This window comes from Lottia gigantea (genome assembly GCF_000327385.1).
Source record: "Lottia gigantea unplaced genomic scaffold LOTGIsca_13, whole genome shotgun sequence".
NCBI lineage: Eukaryota > Metazoa > Mollusca > Gastropoda > Lottiidae > Lottia > Lottia gigantea.
Window position 1 is genome coordinate 4,397,234 of NW_008707425.1, and position 20,052 is coordinate 4,417,285.

The following is a 20,052-nucleotide window of genomic DNA, read 5'->3' on the forward strand; positions in this document are numbered from 1 at the left end:
CTGTGGCAATAATTTCCTGATTTGCCCATTGTGATGTTTTTAGGACTTTTTTGTTAAAAGAAAAAAAAATCTGAATTCAACTGAATTATCTTGCATAAATTTCAAACATAACATACTTTGATGCGTAAGTAGAGCGTGTTTATATCCCTTTTTTTTCTCAGCCATTTGGTATTGGAAGAGAATATTTCTGCAGATATAATTAATTATATATCAGACAAAGCTCATAAAGAACTGCAAATGGAACAATGGTCAGAGAATTCTACATGCAAACTGCATCATAACCAAGTTCATAAAGCATTTTGTTTAGGGACAGACAAATTTTCCTTCCTTAAATATCAAATGCACGTAAGGGGTTTTCCTTCCCAAGTTATTGAGGGTTTCAATATCAGATAGATTCCCCCTTACTGTGATGATTCAGGACATCAACGACAACGGTTGTCACTCTGTCGGTGGATGAGATATCCGTAAAATTTAAGTTTAAAACACATGTTTAATAAAAAAAACAATTTGACAATTCGGTTTATAATAATACAGCTGACATCATAATTGCTCATTTTGTTACTATTTTTATGTCTTACCTGTTGACAAGTCCTGGATGTTACGATTTTGAACATTTTTAGCTTCAGTATTAGATCCTCCCTTCTTTCGGTATCTCTTAATCATATAAGACTTTGGCATTTTAATTTAAATAAATTTCCAGCCATTCACCACAAATCACATAATAATTGTCTTTACAAAAATATCCGATTTTGTATTTATCTTGCACTGTCAAGATACTACTGATGAAGTTCTAGAATCCGAGCCGCCATTAAATCCGTAATGTCATCCTGATGTTGATGGGGCTGCACATGCTCCGCAAAGCTACTTACAAAAGTCATACAATTTAACCGCTACATTAACATCAACTAACGGTAAAAATAAAGCGCCCAATCTTTTAATTCACACCCATAAGTTTCTGTTTTTTCCGTTCCACATCAGAAGATATTAAACAAAATGAAATCGTAACGCAAGAGAAAGCTTTCTGTATAAGGATGTATTCTTTCAAACTTTTTTTTCCAAACTTTGTCAATAGAATGAAAGCAGGATAAGAAGTGATACGTTTTGAAAGAATGTTGCAGATTAATTTTACTGTGTATAGCGGAGAAAGTCTAATATGGGGTCTTTTTCGGATGAGGGCCTTTTAAAGGGATGGGAATTGAGGCATGACGGAAAAAGAGACTGAAAACACATATATTTTATTATCATATCCAATTTCAAGTAAACTTTTCCTCTCAACATATTTCGCTCAATTTTTCCTCTCCACCAAACTCGGGTTTTGTCTTTTCATTAAATAGATTTCTTTTAACCATTTTACCTCACAACAATTTTAGAGCTCCTTCCATGTCTCATGTCTCCCTACATCTTCATTTCCCTCTAGCTTTATTTAAAAAAAGATAAAAATCGAATGTTCGTGTCGACTATCTCGTCCAATGTTATTAAAAAAAACAAGTATTTGTGCATTATAGTTGAATTTGATAACTCTTTTGTAGTCATTGTATGTGAATAACTGCGGCTCGACAATTTTAATATATTTTATTTCGCTTTATGACATTTGTCTCTTGGATGTGTCAAAAGAATGTAGTGCGAGACTCGTAAGACAAATTAAAAATTCAAAAAATAAGATTTCTTTTAAATTTACCACCAGAACCGAGTCAATACCTTCGAACAATCGCAGGTGTTTCATAATAGAGAATGAACTAACGGGTGTAGTCTCTATTTAGGTATTAACCTTGATATGGGTGAATGCAGGATGCAACATTTAAAAATTTCGTTTTCACACATATAATTGCACCCGGAGAACGGTATACCGCTGAGGCAAAAGTGCGCGATTATGGATACAGTGGGAATATATGAAGTAGCGCCGCACACTACCCACCATACAGGTGGACTTCATAAACTAAAAGAGTAAGTTAGACAGGCTAATGTTTATTACATGTGGTAGAGTGAGCTCTATCTTAACGAAAAATGCAGGCAAATACCACACTCCATGACCCATCTGGGTTCTAAAAAGGGGGCGTAAAACTTCATGACATTGTCAATATCATCCCATTCAAAATTCTATAAATGAAATTTGGTTACAGCGCATGACATCGTATTGTTTTGTGTTGGGTTTCGTGGATGTTTTGCTACGAATAAACGGAAAGTCTCATCGCCGAGGTTTATGCAATGACTAACTGGTAGAATGGTTTCAAGGAACCTGCATTCTAATTCTTGCAAATTGTGAAAGTCCATTTCTTACGAACATCATTTAAAAATAAAACTTCATATCGTATTAAAATTGACATAACTAAGGAGGGTGGTACGGTCGATCGGCGAGTTAAGCCCTATTATCGAATCCGTCGCAGTCAACATGTGCGACACATCAAGAAATTGGTATACTCGCACCAATTGCGCTCAACTGGAATTTCGCATACCGATTGTTTGGACGGACGCCCGACATGCATATTCTCTGATATACCATTTGTTGTTGGAAATCCGGTTGCTCTTAGGTTATCACAATTGTAAGGTCGACTTGACCGCTCTTTACTTGCTATGCTGCTTCTACTTTCCTTTCATTGAAATTCCGCACGTACAGAATTATAATAATTATTTTGTTAAGATTTGTATACACATATTTCTCACAAAATTGTTCTTGCGGAACAAATAAAATAAGTAAATAATCTTCGAAAAAAAAACTCAGTTAAATCATTTAAGATCGTCAAAGCAGAGCAAATAATATAACGGGGAAATTCAGGATGTATTCATTAAAAAATTTGAGTCATTGAAATTATGACATCCCTACATTTTCAATACTATGTGAAAAGAAAGAATTTTTTCCTCATCAAAGTTTCTTTTCGCCTGAGCGGCGTTGAAAACGACTTTGGGCTCAACTTGTTTCTATAGACTACAATACAAAAGAAAACATATTCAATTTCGCTTAAAAATACTGTTACTTTATGTTAATACATTAGAAAATTGTATAGCGTAACCTTTGGTGTAGCGATGAAAACAAAATGGAAATTAGAATATAAATAAGTGAAATTCTCTAGATATCGGATCACTCTTCATTTTTTAAATATATGTAAAATAGCGTTATCATTGCTCTTTGTTAACGCCCTGCATACAATATAATTTTTTTGACTTAAGTTATATCGTCACCGTTATTCTGGCATAGCAGTCGAGAGAAATTTATAAATAACTTGATTTACGTCTGCCATAAATCAGATGTTCGGTGCGTAATAATTCTCAAAAAGAAGGTAATTCTATGATGTCTTTATTATCTTTTAGAACCAGAAACGGGACTTGAACTCTGTAAAAGTTCACTTTTCACTCAAACAGCGTTCGGATTTTATTGGTCGCAGTGACGAAATGTTATCGGAATTTCGAAACACCGTGCACTGTGTTCAGCGTACAACAGCGAGGGGAATATTTTACATGATTAATTTGAGAAATGCTATTCTACATATTATATTCCTCATTAAAAGTGCTATTCGTTGTCAATAATTATAGAATATACCACTTTACCATTAACAAACTAAATTATGGATAAAGGTAAACTAGAAAAAAATTCTAGCTGTATCCCTGTGTTAAATTTTCAGAGGTATGGCAGCGGTATGGTATTTCTCCAAAAGGGAAAAACTTGGAGTAAGTCAAGTAGATAGTTAGTAGTGGAATTTAATGTAATATTTATTCTTCACTATCAACATACGAATTTCAGGTAGATGTTATTGCAATGGGTTTGGTTGTAATCCAGCAAGGCTGGAAATATTTTGTTCTATCATGCGATTAAGTGTGAGCTGTTTTTCAGCTATTTTATTTTACAAATAGTTTGCACACTTAGTTTTGTGTTCAAAATAAACAAGCATTTGAGATCAAGAATTGTCTACCGCTATCTGGTCACCAACTGCAAGCTGTGTGGACACGATATTTCTTAAGGGACCGTGTGGTAAATGAAGTCCATTCACACCGGACTGCGACCATTTACGATCTTACGGTGACAATAATTGTGTACAATATTTATATTCTTAAATATGAAAAAAAAAATGGGATATTTAAGAAAAATCAGATAAGATTTAAATCTACTAAAATAAGAAAAAAGGCGGAAGACTAAAAATTTTCTTTCTGTATAGAATAATATAGTGATATAGACATAGGTTAATATATCCACGCCATGGTATATGAACATTGTCATTTCATAATCTTAAACAACACCTGTTTACCAAAAGCTCTGAATAATTAAAACCAAATTCCCTATTAACCTATATTATTCTCTTAAGTAATTTGAATAACTTTTTCACCCACATTGCTTATTTAGCCTACTAAGGAAGGTAATAACAAAGAACAGGTAATCGATGCGGGTCATCTGTTGACTTAGGTTATTCTTCGAATTCAACTCCATAATAAAAATCAATCTAATTTATCATTGAAATGTAAACAGTGCCATTGATCATGAAATTTTAAGAAACGTCACAAATAACGCACCTTTTGATTTATATTTATTGCTTATGTCCTTTTATTTACGATCATTTTTAATTTCCATTCATTTACATTCCTGTATCATTGCCATAATCACAGTGAATCTGTAACCCGACAAAATGAGTCCATTTCTTACTGCAGTTGTCTCATTGGTATTTATTCAGATAGCGTATGGTAAGTTATATAAATATTCTTTATTAATTTGATTTTTAGAGTTTTCAAAATTTAGATTTGCTTAGGGTATTTTAGATTTTAGACATAATCCCTTATCTCGGAAGATGTTTGGTGTTGATTTCTTTGATTTGATTCAAAAGAGGCTTCATTGGCCATCTAACGGAGACACCAATTGCTGTTACTTGCACCATCCGGATTTACCACTTAAGGTCGGTGGTCTCTGTAATGCTAGTAAACCTTCATCAGATTATGACAGCTTCGCAACAATTTTTTTCTAGATTTCCGACTCCTTCAAAATGAAATCTTGAGACTTTTTTTTTTGACAAAACGCATTTCACCACGCAACATTAACTTAAAAATAGGGTTCGTAGATTTTCAACCACTGGTTAATGATCCTTGTTATAATAGCGATTGTGGATCTTAACAAATATTTCCCGAGAGGCTTTTGAAAAACATGAGGGATTTAAGATCGGCATTTCGTCAAATGATGTTTATTGTAAGGTATCTTACAAATGTGTTCCTTTGCCAGTCTTCAAATTTTATAAATAGTGAATTTTTCTTATTTGTCACAGGTAGTAACACTACTCTGGTTCATCTAGTAACAGATCAAAAAATCACAGCAAATAAAGCAGCTCGTTTGCTATTTGATTCTCAAGTGTATGATAATGGACACCACTACGATATAAATGAAAGGGTTATTAGCGTCATCAAAACAGCTAAGTGAGTAATTATTTTAATTAATCTTTCATCATCTGGACAAGAGGCTGTTAAGCTTCAAATAAAACTAGCTATCAAAATATAAAATTCAACTCGATTTCAAACAAGTAGCGACTTTGCTGTACAGTCCGATATCAACATCCTTTGCTACTTTCAACCAACGGCACCTATAGAAAATAATGTGATCCATTCTGATCCCGAGCTGAGTATTATTACATACCATTTTGAGGTAAAATGATCAAAACACTAGTGGCGTACTTTCATTTCAGTCACTAACACACGTCTTCGAAATTTGACACTTTAAAATACTATTGGTAGTATTCATTATAATAAAAAATTAAAATTAAAAAAAAGAATTCTTTTAGATACCAACTTGAGGGACATGCTTCACTTACTGGTGCCGGTGCCCATTCAGCTACAATAAAAATAGCCAAACTTTCAAATGGACAAGAGACAAGTTTGGCCGAGTGTAAAACATCTGATCCCAAGGTTACAGGTAACAGATGCAGGATAGAGGTAGAAGACGATTTGAAAGATGGTGATAAAGTATTTATGGAAGCCAAAGCCACAAAAGATGCAACTTTAACCAATGTCGATACCTACTTGTTTTTGTCAGAAAAGCACTAAGATGAAGTGTGCGCAAATTGTTTCTTTAAACTGGGATATAATAAAAAAAAAATCAATTAATAATTTCGTGTTATCCTTTGATAACTGTATTTCAGGTGTGTAATTGACATCGATATAAACAGGAACACATATGCCAAATACTAACTATTTGGAAGCTTACAATTGACAAATTCAGTCGTAGAGTGAAATCCGGTGATTCCAAAAAAAGGCCATTATCCTGCTTCGCTAGCGACGCAGTTATTATTGCTTTGTAGTTCACAAGCAAAATCGTTAGGCCCTGTTCGACTTGCTTTTCATTGCATCTCCCCGGATCCATCAAGGTTGACATGAACAAAACTTTCATATCCATACATTGGCATATTACTAAAACTTTGTTGCGTCAGACCTTTCGAGAACAAATTGGTTAGAATTTTAATAGGTGGGAGTGTTCTTAACAAGAGAACAATTAGTCACCCGCATCAGCTCTCGAGTTCGGATAGAAAAGGAGAATTCAACAAATGCAAAAAACTTAAGAGACCTATCCGAGACAAGTCGAAATCATACAGTGAATGTTCATTTGGACGGTATATATTAATAACCATATCATAATGAGCTATCATTCATATTAAATATGAGGCAAAACAGATAAAAAAAAAACAGACATAATATGATTAATGTGCACGATTTCTGTTACTTAACAATCAATAGGAAATTTGAAACAATATTGGGCAGATATACTCGTAAGTAATGGACAATATCACAACCATCTAGAACTCTAGTAAATGAATATCAATGTAATATATCAATGTAATGTGTGGAACATACCAAACAGGTTATTGATATAGAATGGACACACTGCCTGTTCTGTACGGATATGCCTTTTTTATTATTATGCCCATACTACTGAGGAAGGGAGGTAACTCAATTGTATCAACTGTTAATAATATTTGATTTATTCGTTAAGAGTATATAATAATTAATTTGTCATTTTCGACAACAGGTGTATTATTATTAATTTATGCATATTCACACTAAATCGAATAAAAAAAAAGAAAGCGTGGCAAATTAAAATACGCTCACTTTGGCCTACCGTTAGTGAAGCGAGCAATTTTTACCAATTTCATGATTATAGATGTTAAAAGCTTTCAAGTGTTAGAAATCATTCTAATTAGTGTTCAAACTACCTTTTTTAATATTTGAATACCGAGTTATTGTGAACAGTGGTTAAAAACTTAACGGGCTGAATCATTTTCACTGTACGAGATCGGTATTTTCAAATTGCAAACAACTGTCATAGCTCATTTGATCTTTGACCATATTTTATTCTGAAAAAACAGCTTAAAAAAGATCGGTGGACAACTACAACAAGGAGACACGGTGTTTGTGCCCTTCTTTCTGCACCTGATAGGACTAATGAAGACGAAAAAAAAACTAATGAAACTCTTACACCTTCAATAATTGAAGTAATATAATCATATGAGTTTAATTCCGAGAACGAAGAGGTAAAACAGCCTTTAGTTTTGGACCAAAACACTGTGTGCTGCAGGCTGTGCATATTATTGATCCTTCAGCAGTTAACAATCTAAAAGCTAATAATACAACAATCCATTGCAGATTTTCCCCAGTGTACACTGCATCTTTTTATTAACAGCAGGAAGCGTTAACGGTTCAGTGTTGTCACCAAACACAGATCAGATAGTATACACAGTAATTTCGATAGTCAATACATTCGTTTCAAGTAATTTTGTAAGCATGTCTTCAAACAATTCAGAGTCGTTTCTCAGAAAGAGTTGTTTTCTATCTTCTCTAAATATTTACATTTCTTTTTAAAAGGGATGCGATGACTTCAGTAGACTGACACATAAGATTAATGGAGTTACCTCCCATTAGAAAGACTTCACGCAGTCACGGATCTTCCATAAAACGACACAACATAGATTGTTCAGGTTTCTACATATTACTAAAATTGTATGAAATTATATGGTTTATAAACATAAATCATAAGAAACGAACTCTAACCAAGTCGAGCTTTAAAATCGACAAATTATTTCTCATTTCTGAACTGTTTATTGATTTCTTTGAAACATAAGTATTGCAGAATTTATATGATTTCCGGTTTTGTTTACAATGTTCCAGGTCAAAAAACTATATTTTCATAATGTACCAGGTGCAAAATAAAATAATATAATTATATGTTTCGCACATGCCGTCAAAGGCCATTAGACATAATTGTAACTTTGACTAATGTTCAACTACATGCAACACACTATATCCATCTAAAATATCCAGAAAATAAAACTCATTTAAATTGAAGACCATGATTGTCTGTCCTTCCGAACGTCCGCAATATTACAGTTTTGATACAGTTCAGTGAAACTTGGTAAAATAGGATGAGTTAGATATTTTTGAGTTATAAACCATTCTTGACATGTGAATGACAACGGATTTTATTTCGGCCTACTGTTTACACCTCAAACTTTGGACCAAAGCCAGCAATGCGATGCTAAGAGCATTAACATAAGCCCACTCAACCACCCACAAACAGTGAAACTTTATTAGAAATAAGAAAACCCGACCTACCAGCTGCGAATACAGAAATGAATTACTTTTTAACATTAATCGTAATCAATTCTAATTTATGTCAAAATAATATTTGATTTCAGAATTTAACGAGGAAATAATTGATATATGCCTATGCGTAATCAAACTGTTGCTACAGGCATATATAATGCGTCTGGGTTCTTCTACTGCATTTACACAAAATTCTTCTCGAAAATGACTTCACTCTACATTGTGCTTTTATTTCTACCTTTAATAAAAATCTGTTCTGGTAAGTCTGAATGTCATTTTAGTGTCTTCACAGTTTTGCATGAAGTAACAGTGCTTATGTTTGGATATATTCGCTCAATGAAATGCATACTTTGGATGTGTTTGTATTTTGGTCAATCATGTAAATAAAAGGAAAGAATAAGACATTTATCTGTCTGAAGAACACGATGGTTGACAATCGTGGTCATAGCGCAAGATCGTAAGATAATCGGCACAGTACGAATATAATGGTACAACCAAGCCGATGTCATCCAGAGCTTTGTAACGGTGAGCATGTCTGAAAATGGATAGTTTTTAGTAGCATTGATTTGGTGAAATGCGTTAAAATCAGTGTGTTGATGCTAAGAAAGATTTGATTAAAATATGGCTGGTTATGTTTTAATAAACAAAAGAAATTAAATCCAAAACGTTTTGGGCCTTTTAACCATGGAAAGATTCATTTCGCATTTGCTGCTGTGGATAGACCTGTTGTAATAACTGTGACGTCTAAGCTGTTCGACTTCACTTGACTTTAGTTTACTACTGCTGCTTAATGCGGTTATACATTTTACACTAAAATAACACCAAGTGGTGTACACAGCAGAAGTTTCAGCGATTCAATTTATCGCAATAGTCGACTTCTATGCAGCACTAAGCTGCTCGTCCACCGCAGTGACGACTCCCAAAGGTCAACAGTAACTGACAGTTGGGGCTAACAAGTGTAGCCGAAGACGTATTGAATTTAAAAATGCAGTCTATTGTGTAAAACGTATAATTCTCAACATTTAGTTACATTTGAAAGAATATTGTTGAGTGTTCTTCAGGGACCGTTATGTGTATAAAATGGGCGACCGCTGCCGCTGAATTGAGTTGAAATTGCGGGAATTCTGATATAAGCATCAATCTGAATATGGGTGACTTTGCATAAGTTCGCGTAATCATTTCATTATTTATTTTTTAAGGTGATTTTACTAAGATCGCATTGAAAACAGATCAACATATTAATGCCAACGAGGCCACTCGTGTTCGATTTGATCGTAAAATTATTGATAGTGATCACCATTACCATATAGAAGACAGAACAATTGATATCACCAAGGATGCACAGTATGTCAGAATTATTTATTATCTATTGTACCGGAAGGGCTTTTTTATAACTAATGAAAAGAATAACTCCGTATACTGTAAAAATTACATTTTTTTCATAAAAATTTGGCTGGCTTATATATATAATATGACAGATATTTCTGTGAAAAAAAATAAAAACTTTTGAAATGCAATGCATTTTCACCGAAATGACAAGTTGGTGACAATAAAGCAAATCTTCAAAAAATATTTTTTGATGCTTTGGACCAACTGGTAAAATCTTGGTCAACATGTAAGAAAAGAATAAAAATTATGGTTATATGCTTGCTTTAAAATCCCTCGAGTAGTCTAATATATATTGACGTTAGTTGAATAAATTTGAATATCTTAACCGTGTTGAATTTCTGTCATATGCGTTACTAATAATAATTGAATTTACGTGTATATGTTATAGGTAACGACTTATTCTTACACTATTTAATATACAGTATTAATGACACCAGATCCGACACGACAATCTACCACACAACAATAATATATCCTAAAATTAAAGGAAACAGATAATGACCAAGTCGGCAAGCAACAAATATGTTCGATTTTCCATACAGAAAATGTTACTGAGTTAACGGCCTTGACTCATCTGGAACATTTAATAATTGTCAGTTTGGATATGATTTGGTCAAAACTAAAGATGTGTAATACAGTGCGAGATCTCAAGGACTTTTAACGGTTTTAAGATGTAGCCTGTTTTCCGTGTCATATTCTTTGGTTTGGCCACAAAAAGCCTTGGAACACGCTAGAGGCTATTCCTGTTGCCCACTCTTTTCGATTAGAACATCAATGTTGCGTTCATACTATTCGAATAACAATTTTCATATTTTGTCTGATTAGTAACAAATCCAACAAGGAGACGTTCGCACTTCGAGCGAGAACTAATCATTTTCAGTGTTATGTCGTTTTTATTTTAGGTATAGAATTGAAGGACATGCAACACTTTCTGGTAATGGCGCACACCAAGCTGAAGTAAGGCTTGTAGAAATAAAAGATGGAGGCAAGAATGTCTTAGATGTATGTCACACGTATGACGAGGATGTGAGCAGTGATAGATGCAAGTTGTTGGCGACAACCAAACTGAAACCTGGCGAGAAAATATACCTGGAAGTTAAAGCAGCAAGAGATGCTATCGTCAATAATATTGATACGTATATTTTTCTGGCGGGGATGCACAAAGATTATTAAACTGCTTTGAATAAAGGTATCACGAAGTTTTTTTACGATTCTTGTGCTCTGGAATATTTCATTGGGAGAGATTAGTTTCGTTGGCTATTTGTTCATGCAAATGGTGTAATTGACAGGATTGGTAATAGCCGAGGGCAATTTAGCTAAATATAAATGATATGAAAGGAAATATGTTTTTTTTTTGCGCCTGCTTGGTTCACAAAGGCGGCAATATTTCGCCCTGTTTTTCGTTATAAACTGACAACGAATCTATTACATCGAGGCCCAGCCATGTGTATTTTTAGGAAATTCCAACGAAAATAAATATGTCAAATTGAGAATAATTTTAAAACTCTCGAACTACCGATGTTGATTGTGTTTTTATTTGGCAAATACCATTTTAAAAAAATCCAGAAAATCTCTTTCTTTCACATATTTATTGTGAAACTATATGGATGCTACAAATAAGTATGTGTCTGATTGCAAAACAGTAGTGGGTGAATCTGCATGAGAATTTACTCTTACGTAGATTTGATCACCCTTTTCGAGTTGGAGCCGCTCACCGAATTTACATCTTTGATCCGTTAATTCGTCGCATGATGCCACAACGGATTGCTCGTCTCCACTTTCTTTCATGATTTCCACAACAGGTGGATACTCGCTTTCCACTACCACATGACTTTCGACATAATATCTGCAATATGAAAAATTTATATATAAAAACATTCTCAAAAGTGCACAGCTAATGCAGAGCTTGACGCATTGGCATCATTTAAGGTTGGCATCATTTAAGGTTGACTCATAAAAATTTGCTAAATATATAAAGCAATCAAATTAAATTTAAAGAATATAACTAAAATTTCTAAAATTAAAAGATTAAAAAACTTCTTCTTAGTCATAAAAATAGTGTATAACATCTATTCTTTTTCTGTCAAAGTATAAAGTCGAACTCACTTTCCTGACTGCATCACTTCAACTTTGTGTGCGCTGCTGTCGTAAGTACCTCCAATTTTCAGCTTCACTTTATCGAAAGGAATTGTAAACGGCTCACTCTCTACAGTCACTTGTTCGGTCAAAGCTACCTTAACATATTGCGCACCTGAAATATTTGAGGAGATAGTTATTTCACGCTGATAATGAAGCTCAGTATGGTTTGACTCCTTGCGAATTATATACTGCAAACAATGGGGTTGCGCCATCAGTAATATATCGCAATGGAGGTAAATGCAATGAAGTTTTCTTCCGCTATGCCATTTTCAAATTTGGTAGCGGGTATTGAGGACAGTCATTGGGAACAATAACAGAAAGTTGGGTAATGCAGTTGCAAGGCTTCCTTAACGTGATCAGTCCAATGTTCCTTTGAACTTTATAACATATTATGTACTACTAGAAGCCTTAATGAATGTTAATAATATTTATTTATTTAGAGTGAATTCAATAAGATTGTATAATAAATTGTGTAAGATTACAAATTACATTAAATGCCCTTACCTTGCGCAAGTTGCAGTAAAACGCATATAATTGTCAACTTATACATTGTTAGCTTCGACTGCTGAGCAATGGTCTGAAATGTGATTATCTGAATTAATTTATATAAAAGCTTACAAGACAATGTAACATATACCCACAGCTGTTGCAGGTTAATTTTCCTCTTGCTATATATATAACTGAAGTAGCTTAGAATTTATTTAAAACTTAATGTTTCCCGAGTATTGATGACAACTAACGCGATTTCTAAACGTACATAAGAATCATTATACTCGCATGCCGTGCCCTTAGTGAGGAAAATGAACCTTTTACAATGAAAGTATAACATACGCGAACTTCAATGATTCACAGCAAAGAGCGCGAGCAGTAACAGTAACAAAAGTATTAAAGGGATTGTAAAGAGGTTTTCTAAGTTTTTTTTAAGTGGAAATGAAATGAAATGAATGGAGTTTTACGTCCTACTCTTCTGCACCTTGTGGGCTAATGAAGACGGGCAACGCCATGCAGGGTGCCATGAGGGAAATTTTGTCAGGACAGCGGCATTAGCCTGCTCTTTTTCGATTTCCAACTGTCGAGGGATCTTAAACGTGCACAGCCTGTAGCACACGAGGCCTCGGTTTATTGTCCCATCCGAACGACTAGACGCTTTTTCCATGTCAGCCCCTCTTACTTGCATCACTGACAGGGGGAAACCGGGTTGAAAAATCCGAAGGTATTATCTCGACCTATGCCGGGATTGAACCCTGGACCTTCAGGTTAGCCTTTATTACATAAGGCCCTTCGTGATTAGGGAAGTCGTCACACTTATTTTGAGTGCAAATTACATGTACTACAGACATCTGGTTGAAAATTGATATGGTACAAATTGATGATCAGTGTCCCCGATTCAACTACAAATTGTTTAGAAAACCTCTTTACAAGTCTCTTTAAGAATGTTCACGGCCAGTTTAGCAGAAAAATATTCATAACATTTTATGTTATGTTACATTTCTATTATATACATATTAGAATTGTATGCATTTATCTCCATCACACTGATGTGCATTGTGCATAATTTTATCAGTAGAAATATTTCTATATACAAATGATGTATTGAGCAGTATTTTAACAGTGAAAATATTTTTATTATTTAATTTATGTGTAAATGGTAAATACATCTGTAATGGAATATGGTTTAAAGTGCCATTTTTCTGCATTGGATTGCTCTAGAAAGGACAGTCAACGCCATGTAATGTCGACATACTTCGCGACTGGTTGCATTCTATCTAATTAAAATACACTGAGATTTTTTACCTTAGTCTAGATTTTCACTACTATAGATGCTCGTTGAAACGTCTTATTCCTGTCTTTTATTAGCCGAATCAGGAGAAAGAGAGAGAGTTGTTCCACCGTTTATCGCCAAGACAATGATATACATGCATGCAAGAAATTGTGTCAACGTGTTCCAGTGGCAAAGGTATTCATCAAGTGCTGTCCTAGTTATTTGTAAATTATTCGAGGCATATAAATATAACTTTTACTTTAGGAAAGCCGTTTCGTAAAGACCTTAAGAATATTTCCTTATATTGGAACACCAACAGAAGATAGGAGGGGAACGCCGTTTCGTGAACAAAGACTTCAAGAAGATACCCTATTCTGATTGGAATACGTAAAATCGATAGGTAGGAAACAATACAAGCATGTGTATTCATTTGACAACAACAATGAGTAAAACTTAAAGCCATTATTTTTGTCATCGCTTTTCATTCTTGAGTTAATTTGGTATATGTAAAAATTATAGCTCAAAATAACAATAAAGTTATTCATTAATGATTAAGTATATTAGTATAAATACCTGCTATATAGAGTAATTACACAAGTTATTATTGAATATCCCTGACTGTTTCAGTTTTTGTAAGCAAATTACATTCTTATATATTGTGTTCTGTACACCAGGTGTGGAAATGTAATTTTGTAGATAACAATATTTTTCCAATAAGTCAAGTAATTATGAACTTGATAGTATATTGACAATGTTAAAGCTACAGTCTATTTGAAAAAAAAATACTTCGATCCAAATATTTTTTCAGTGCCTTTGGGCTAAGCGTATTACGTCACTTATTGGACAAAACAGTTAATTGCATCGGACACTTCATTCGATCAAGAAGACCAGCAAAGCCTTGCTAACATTAATGAAGATCATTTTGCCAGTTGAGACTGTTCCAGTCAATTACTTCACATTGGATTTGAGACTAGCTAGGGTTCCAGTCAATTACTTCACATTGGATTTGAGACTACCTAGGGGTTCCAGTCAATTACTTCACATTGGATTTGAGACTAGCTAGGGTTCCAGTCAATTACTTCACATTGGATTTGAGACTAGCTAGGGTTCTTATCAACTACTCCACATTGGATTTGAGACTAGCTAAGGTTCCAATCAATTACTTCACATTGGATTTGAGACTAGCTAGGGTTCCAGTCAGTTAATTTACATTGGATTTGAGACTAGCTAGGGGTTCCAGTCAATTACTTCACATTGGATTTGAGACTAGCTAGGGTTCCAATCAATTACTTCACATTGGATTTGAGACTAGCTAGGGTTCTTATCAACTACTCCACATTGGATTTGAGACTAGCTAGGGTTCCAGTCAACTACTACACATTGGATTTGAGACTAGCTAGGGTTCTTATCAACTACTCCACATTGGATTTGAGACTACCTAGGGGTTCCAGTCAATTACTTCACATTGGATTTGAGACTAGCTAGGGTTCCAATCAATTACTTCACATTGGATTTGAGACTAGCTAGGGTTCTTATCAACTACTCCACATTGGATTTGAGACTAGCTAGGGTTCCAGTCAACTACTACACATTGGATTTGAGACTAGCTAGGGTTCCAATCAATTACTTCACATTGGATTTGAGACTAGCTAGGGTTCTTATCAACTACTCCACATTGGATTTGAGACTAGCTAGGGTTCCAGTCAACTACTACACATTGGATTTGAGACTAGCTAGGGTTCCAATCAATTACTTCACATTGGATGTGAGACTAGCTAGGGTTCCAGTCAACTACATCATATTGGATTTAAAACTAGCTAGGGTTGTTAAGGATATCTTTGGATTTTGCAATACATTTTCGATGTGGAATTGATTCAGGTCGAATGCACTGACATGCAAAAGCGCTAGTTGTTCAAATAGGACAATAGACCCCATGAACTCTAGTATTATTCTTCCTTTAAATCACTACAAGGCCGTAGGCATTAAAAATCACCCCATTCTTCAGTCTCTTTAACTATGTCAGTCCAGATTTATTGACTGTCAACTGATTACTAAGAGTGAAATGATTATTTAGTTATTGGTTTCATTGTACAGATAATACATATATCCGTTTTTATCACCGTTCATCACAGAATGACGTGATTAAACTCAGTGGGTTATAATATAGGGCCCTACCATTTTTCACCAAATTATTTTTTATTTCATTTTTATGCGATAAGTTAAATACATGACACTTTCTGGCATTTATTATTTATAAAAAATGAATTGTGAAAAGAGTATTACTTAATCGACAATAAAACCAATGTTGTAGGGTCAAATGGCCATTTACACTCATCCATTTCTTTTTGACGATGAAAAGGCACTCGCTGACCACGACCATTTGAGGTCAACGGCATGTTTTTTTATTTCAATGGCTACTAAAAATATATTGGTTACTTAATATACGCTTCATTATACATGAAAAACTGAAGTGGAAGAAAGAAATATAAATATTTAGTTGGCCGAGCTCTTGTATCAAATTCGAAGAGCAATTGCAAGCGAACCACTCCATACAATACAATTTGAATAAACTAAACAAATTCATGCAAAGCACATAACTGAAAATATCATCAAACCAGAATAATTGATCCGGGATATTTTATATTGTCTAAAGAGTACACTATATACCTAGGCTCTTACGAGTTAACATATGTAATCAAACGTATAAGTTAGGATCGTGCAAGTCATGATTTCTGTTTAAAAAAGGGATGGAGCTTCAGTCATGCAATACCATCAAAATGAACATGTAGCATACCTAAGCTCCACCTACTTTCCTACTTTGGCTTTCATGTTAAGAAATCAATATATGGTTCAATAACAAATTATTGCTTATAGACCAAGGTTTACCTCGAATATATTCCAAGCAAATTAGTCTTTACCACACCTATACCGAACATTTTCTTTAACACTATTAAAAGTATTTCTTTTTGTGATTTCGAATTGATGCATCTAGTTTTCGTGCTAATGCCACTAAATCTTATAAAAACAATATTTTATTCAGTTAATTTAAAAATCGTATTCAAGAAGCAAAGACTTTGACGCATATGATAAGTTTTTGTCAGTTTACATTTAATTTGATGAGATATTCCAACATACTTTTTTAAATTTTCATGGCACTTTTCCAAATGATAAGATGTGCCTATGCTGTTATTTTGTGAAGTCAATGTAAGACTACCATTACTAACTTGAAGCTGATAATCCAATTCACAAATTCTAATACTTTCTGAAATTCAATTTACCGACAAAACTATGAAATCACTGAATAATACATATACAATTTCAATCCTTTTACTTACTAATTTTAGTCCCAAGTTTTGTGTTGACTTCTAGAGGAAAAATGAAATATATTTGATATTTATATTAATATCGTTGAGGTCTAATGACTGAGTGACATTTATTAAACTTTGTCAAATTAGTACATAAATTATGATGTCAATTGTCCAAATTATCGTGTTGATCTTCAGAACGATCATGTTTACCATTATTTTAATTAATAATAACAAAAATGTTAGGCCTTATGAAATAATTTGTTGTGAATAAAATTTGCAAAACCAAGGGGATCATTCACAAGATGGACTGAGTAAACTGGAAATTAAAAGCATCTAATCTTTGTTGTGGGCAAAACGCACAACCCATCTGGATGGTCGCCGAGTCTGGCAGCTAAGGTCGACTAGAGTAGAAAGCATATTTAACATGACGATAATTGCCAATTTTTAGTTGCCAGTTAATCCAACTTAACCCAACTGCTTTATATCTGATTAGGCCAGATGTCGCCAGCAATCGTTAAAAAGGCTGTGCTATAAGAATATTCCAGTCGCAAGGTCATCTTTAGAACCCCTCCTTGATACGCATCTTAAACATAGCACATGAAACCTCTGATTAACCGGCCTATGTGTGCTCTGTAAAAGAAGCCATTTAATTAAAAGAGAACAAAATATAAGAACTGATATCACGGGTATTGCACACTCTTAAGAACGAGAATACGTTTAAGCCATAGGACCAAACTATTACAGATTCCACCATTATTTGTGTACATATGGGAACATCAAGTCCAAACCAGCCCACCATTCGCCATACTTCCTCGGTTGATAAGAATGATGATATGGAAACATGTCGGAACTCTCGAATGATATTTGCGTGCCCCGTTCACTTTCAGTGACTTGAACTGTTAACATTTTCGCTTTAAATAATAACTATGCACTAGTAGGAGATGATAGGCAGAATCCTATTATGTCAATAAATATTGTTTATACAAAAATAAAATGCACTAGAAAATTCCATATGTCCAAACGTTCGTTAACATTTATTACTGTTTGTTCATACTAGAGGCTAATGTTACCATAGATGTTGATAAAAACCCACACGTATGGAGGCGTTTCAACCACTCTTCTCAATATATTTCTATTGAAAACTGGATAATGAAATTATTTATCTGTTATCTTATAGAACTTGTTTGGCTATTAAAACGATAATTATATATTTTGAAAATAAAGCCATTTCCAGGCTAAAAAAAAACTCAACAAAACGTGACTGGCGATTTGTACTCGGTGCTCGGCTTAATTTGACTTGCTCACGATAAATCAGGTCGACTATCCCATTCAATTTTATTAGATAAATAATATACCAAATAAACAATACTAGCTTTATGGACTGTCCAAAATGGATATCAAGTGGACAATGTCAATCGCAGAGTGACATTAAGTGCTCGAGAAGGTTGCGAGGCTCGCTACAGCCACCATAATTCTTATTTCAGTTGAGATCAAGCTCATGGTTGAAGGAATGACCACCGGGACTGTCCACCGGTAGAGACATCGACATATAAATTATATACCAAAAAAACACTATTTGCTATGTGAACACCCAAAAACTAATGCGCACAGTGACATCTGCGATTTACTCTCTCAGGCCATCCAGTGATTGAACAGATTCTCGTAGATGCTGCCAGTTGCTAACAGTCGCTGAAGGACCTGATTGAAGTCTTATTTATTTTCCTTATTACCGAGAATACATTATATTCGTTCGGTAAGCAAATCACGGCTTCTGTAACTTCCATATAGACATATTTCTTGAATAATTTAATTATTCACCAAACCATATGATGGGATTATCCTGATCATATGACCACAAGAGGCAATTTGATTGGTTACCTCGAATACATGGTGTTTGTTCTTTTTTCGGCCCTTGTTATCTTCATTATTCCAAAACGTCTCGAAAACCGAAGTTGAAAATGGGCTTCCATTTTTTTATAATTAGTTCCAAATCAGTAATCAATTTGGCCAACATATATGAGAAAGATATCAAATAAGTTGATAAAAAAAATCACCATGGTTACTTCAACACTGTGGTGTTAATCAACAAAGACATCGATGTCAACTTTTTTCGCATATTATTGTCACAACTTTAATTGACTTTTGGTGATACATATTAGCAAATGACGTTAAGAGTTACATTAAGATAATTGCAAACCATCAGCTGACGACAATGACCGTTATACTTTGGCACGAATTTCATTCAAGTGTCAAGTTAATAAGTCATCAATTCACAAATTTGTGTGTTTTTAAACTTAATATTGATATTAATAACGTAAAAAACTAATGAAATTTACACTTAATATATTTAAGGTAAATGTCAAGGTCCAAATAATAAGGAAAAATGAATTTGTTTTCGATACCTAATTAGGGCATAACGTAAAAGTCAGTCGTATGATTTAAGGAAGGACAGTGGTATTTGACGAATCTGTAATGGAAAAGGTTCAAACTAAGAAATTACGGACAGAAATAATACGATAATGTTAAGCCTGAAGGTATCTTGCTCCTCCATATATACGTTATGTCTGTTAACTATGACGTTTTCTTAGCAGTCAACCTTAGGTATAACTATCTTAGTTCCATTGTCTTCAGACATATTCAGTTATTGGAAGCTTCCCGGTAAGTTCATCAAGTTGTTAAATTTAATATTAATATTTGGTTTATGTTTATCCTCTAGTTATCTAATATTCTCAACATACATTAATGATTATTTCAGTGAAACATTTTTCGTTAGTAACATAATCGTTTTTTGGTTACGTTCATTTCCGTGTTTTGAATTCTTTGGTTATCAATTCAATGAAATATTTTGCTTATACAACGTAATCGTTATTTGAACTGAATCTGCAAATCCGA

The 20,052-nt window shown here is 34.0% G+C and overlaps 3 protein-coding genes across 3 annotated transcripts; 2 read left to right on the forward strand and 1 right to left on the reverse strand.

Moving 5' to 3' along the window:
• Nucleotides 1-4,613: 4,613 nt before the first annotated feature.
• On the forward strand, nt 4,614-6,012 carry LOTGIDRAFT_157366 (hypothetical protein; the record flags this gene model as incomplete). The annotated part of the gene is made up of 3 exons (XM_009049118.1): nt 4,614-4,668; nt 5,241-5,388; nt 5,751-6,012. 3 exons carry the CDS (start codon nt 4,614-4,616, stop codon nt 6,010-6,012), a joined length of 465 nt encoding a protein of 154 aa, XP_009047366.1.
• Nucleotides 6,013-8,766: 2,754 nt separating this feature from the next.
• Nucleotides 8,767-11,124, forward strand: LOTGIDRAFT_157367 (hypothetical protein; the record flags this gene model as incomplete). Its single annotated transcript, XM_009049119.1, has 3 exons — nt 8,767-8,821; nt 9,762-9,906; nt 10,854-11,124. 3 exons carry the CDS (start codon nt 8,767-8,769, stop codon nt 11,122-11,124), a joined length of 471 nt encoding a protein of 156 aa, XP_009047367.1.
• A 397-nt stretch (nt 11,125-11,521) lies between these two features.
• On the reverse strand, nt 11,522-12,667 carry LOTGIDRAFT_230589 (hypothetical protein). The gene is made up of 3 exons (XM_009049120.1): nt 12,595-12,667; nt 12,058-12,202; nt 11,522-11,797 (listed from the first exon to the last, which is right to left on the reverse strand). Exons 1-3 carry the CDS (start codon nt 12,638-12,640, stop codon nt 11,551-11,553), a joined length of 438 nt encoding a protein of 145 aa, XP_009047368.1. The 5' UTR covers nt 12,641-12,667; the 3' UTR covers nt 11,522-11,550.
• Between the last annotated feature and the right edge of the window lie 7,385 nt (nt 12,668-20,052).

Excerpts from the sequence above, each read along its gene's own strand:
- LOTGIDRAFT_230589 (XM_009049120.1), bottom strand. The coding sequence starts at position 12,640 with ATGTATAAGTTGACAATTATATGCGTTTTACTGCAACTTGCGCAAG. Across the intron at positions 12,203-12,594 it reads TTTACTGCAACTTGCGCAAG|GTGCGCAATATGTTAAGGTA; the intron begins GTAAGGGCATTT and ends CAAATATTTCAG. Across the intron at positions 11,798-12,057 it reads GAAGTGATGCAGTCAGGAAA|ATATTATGTCGAAAGTCATG; the intron begins GTGAGTTCGACT and ends TTCATATTGCAG.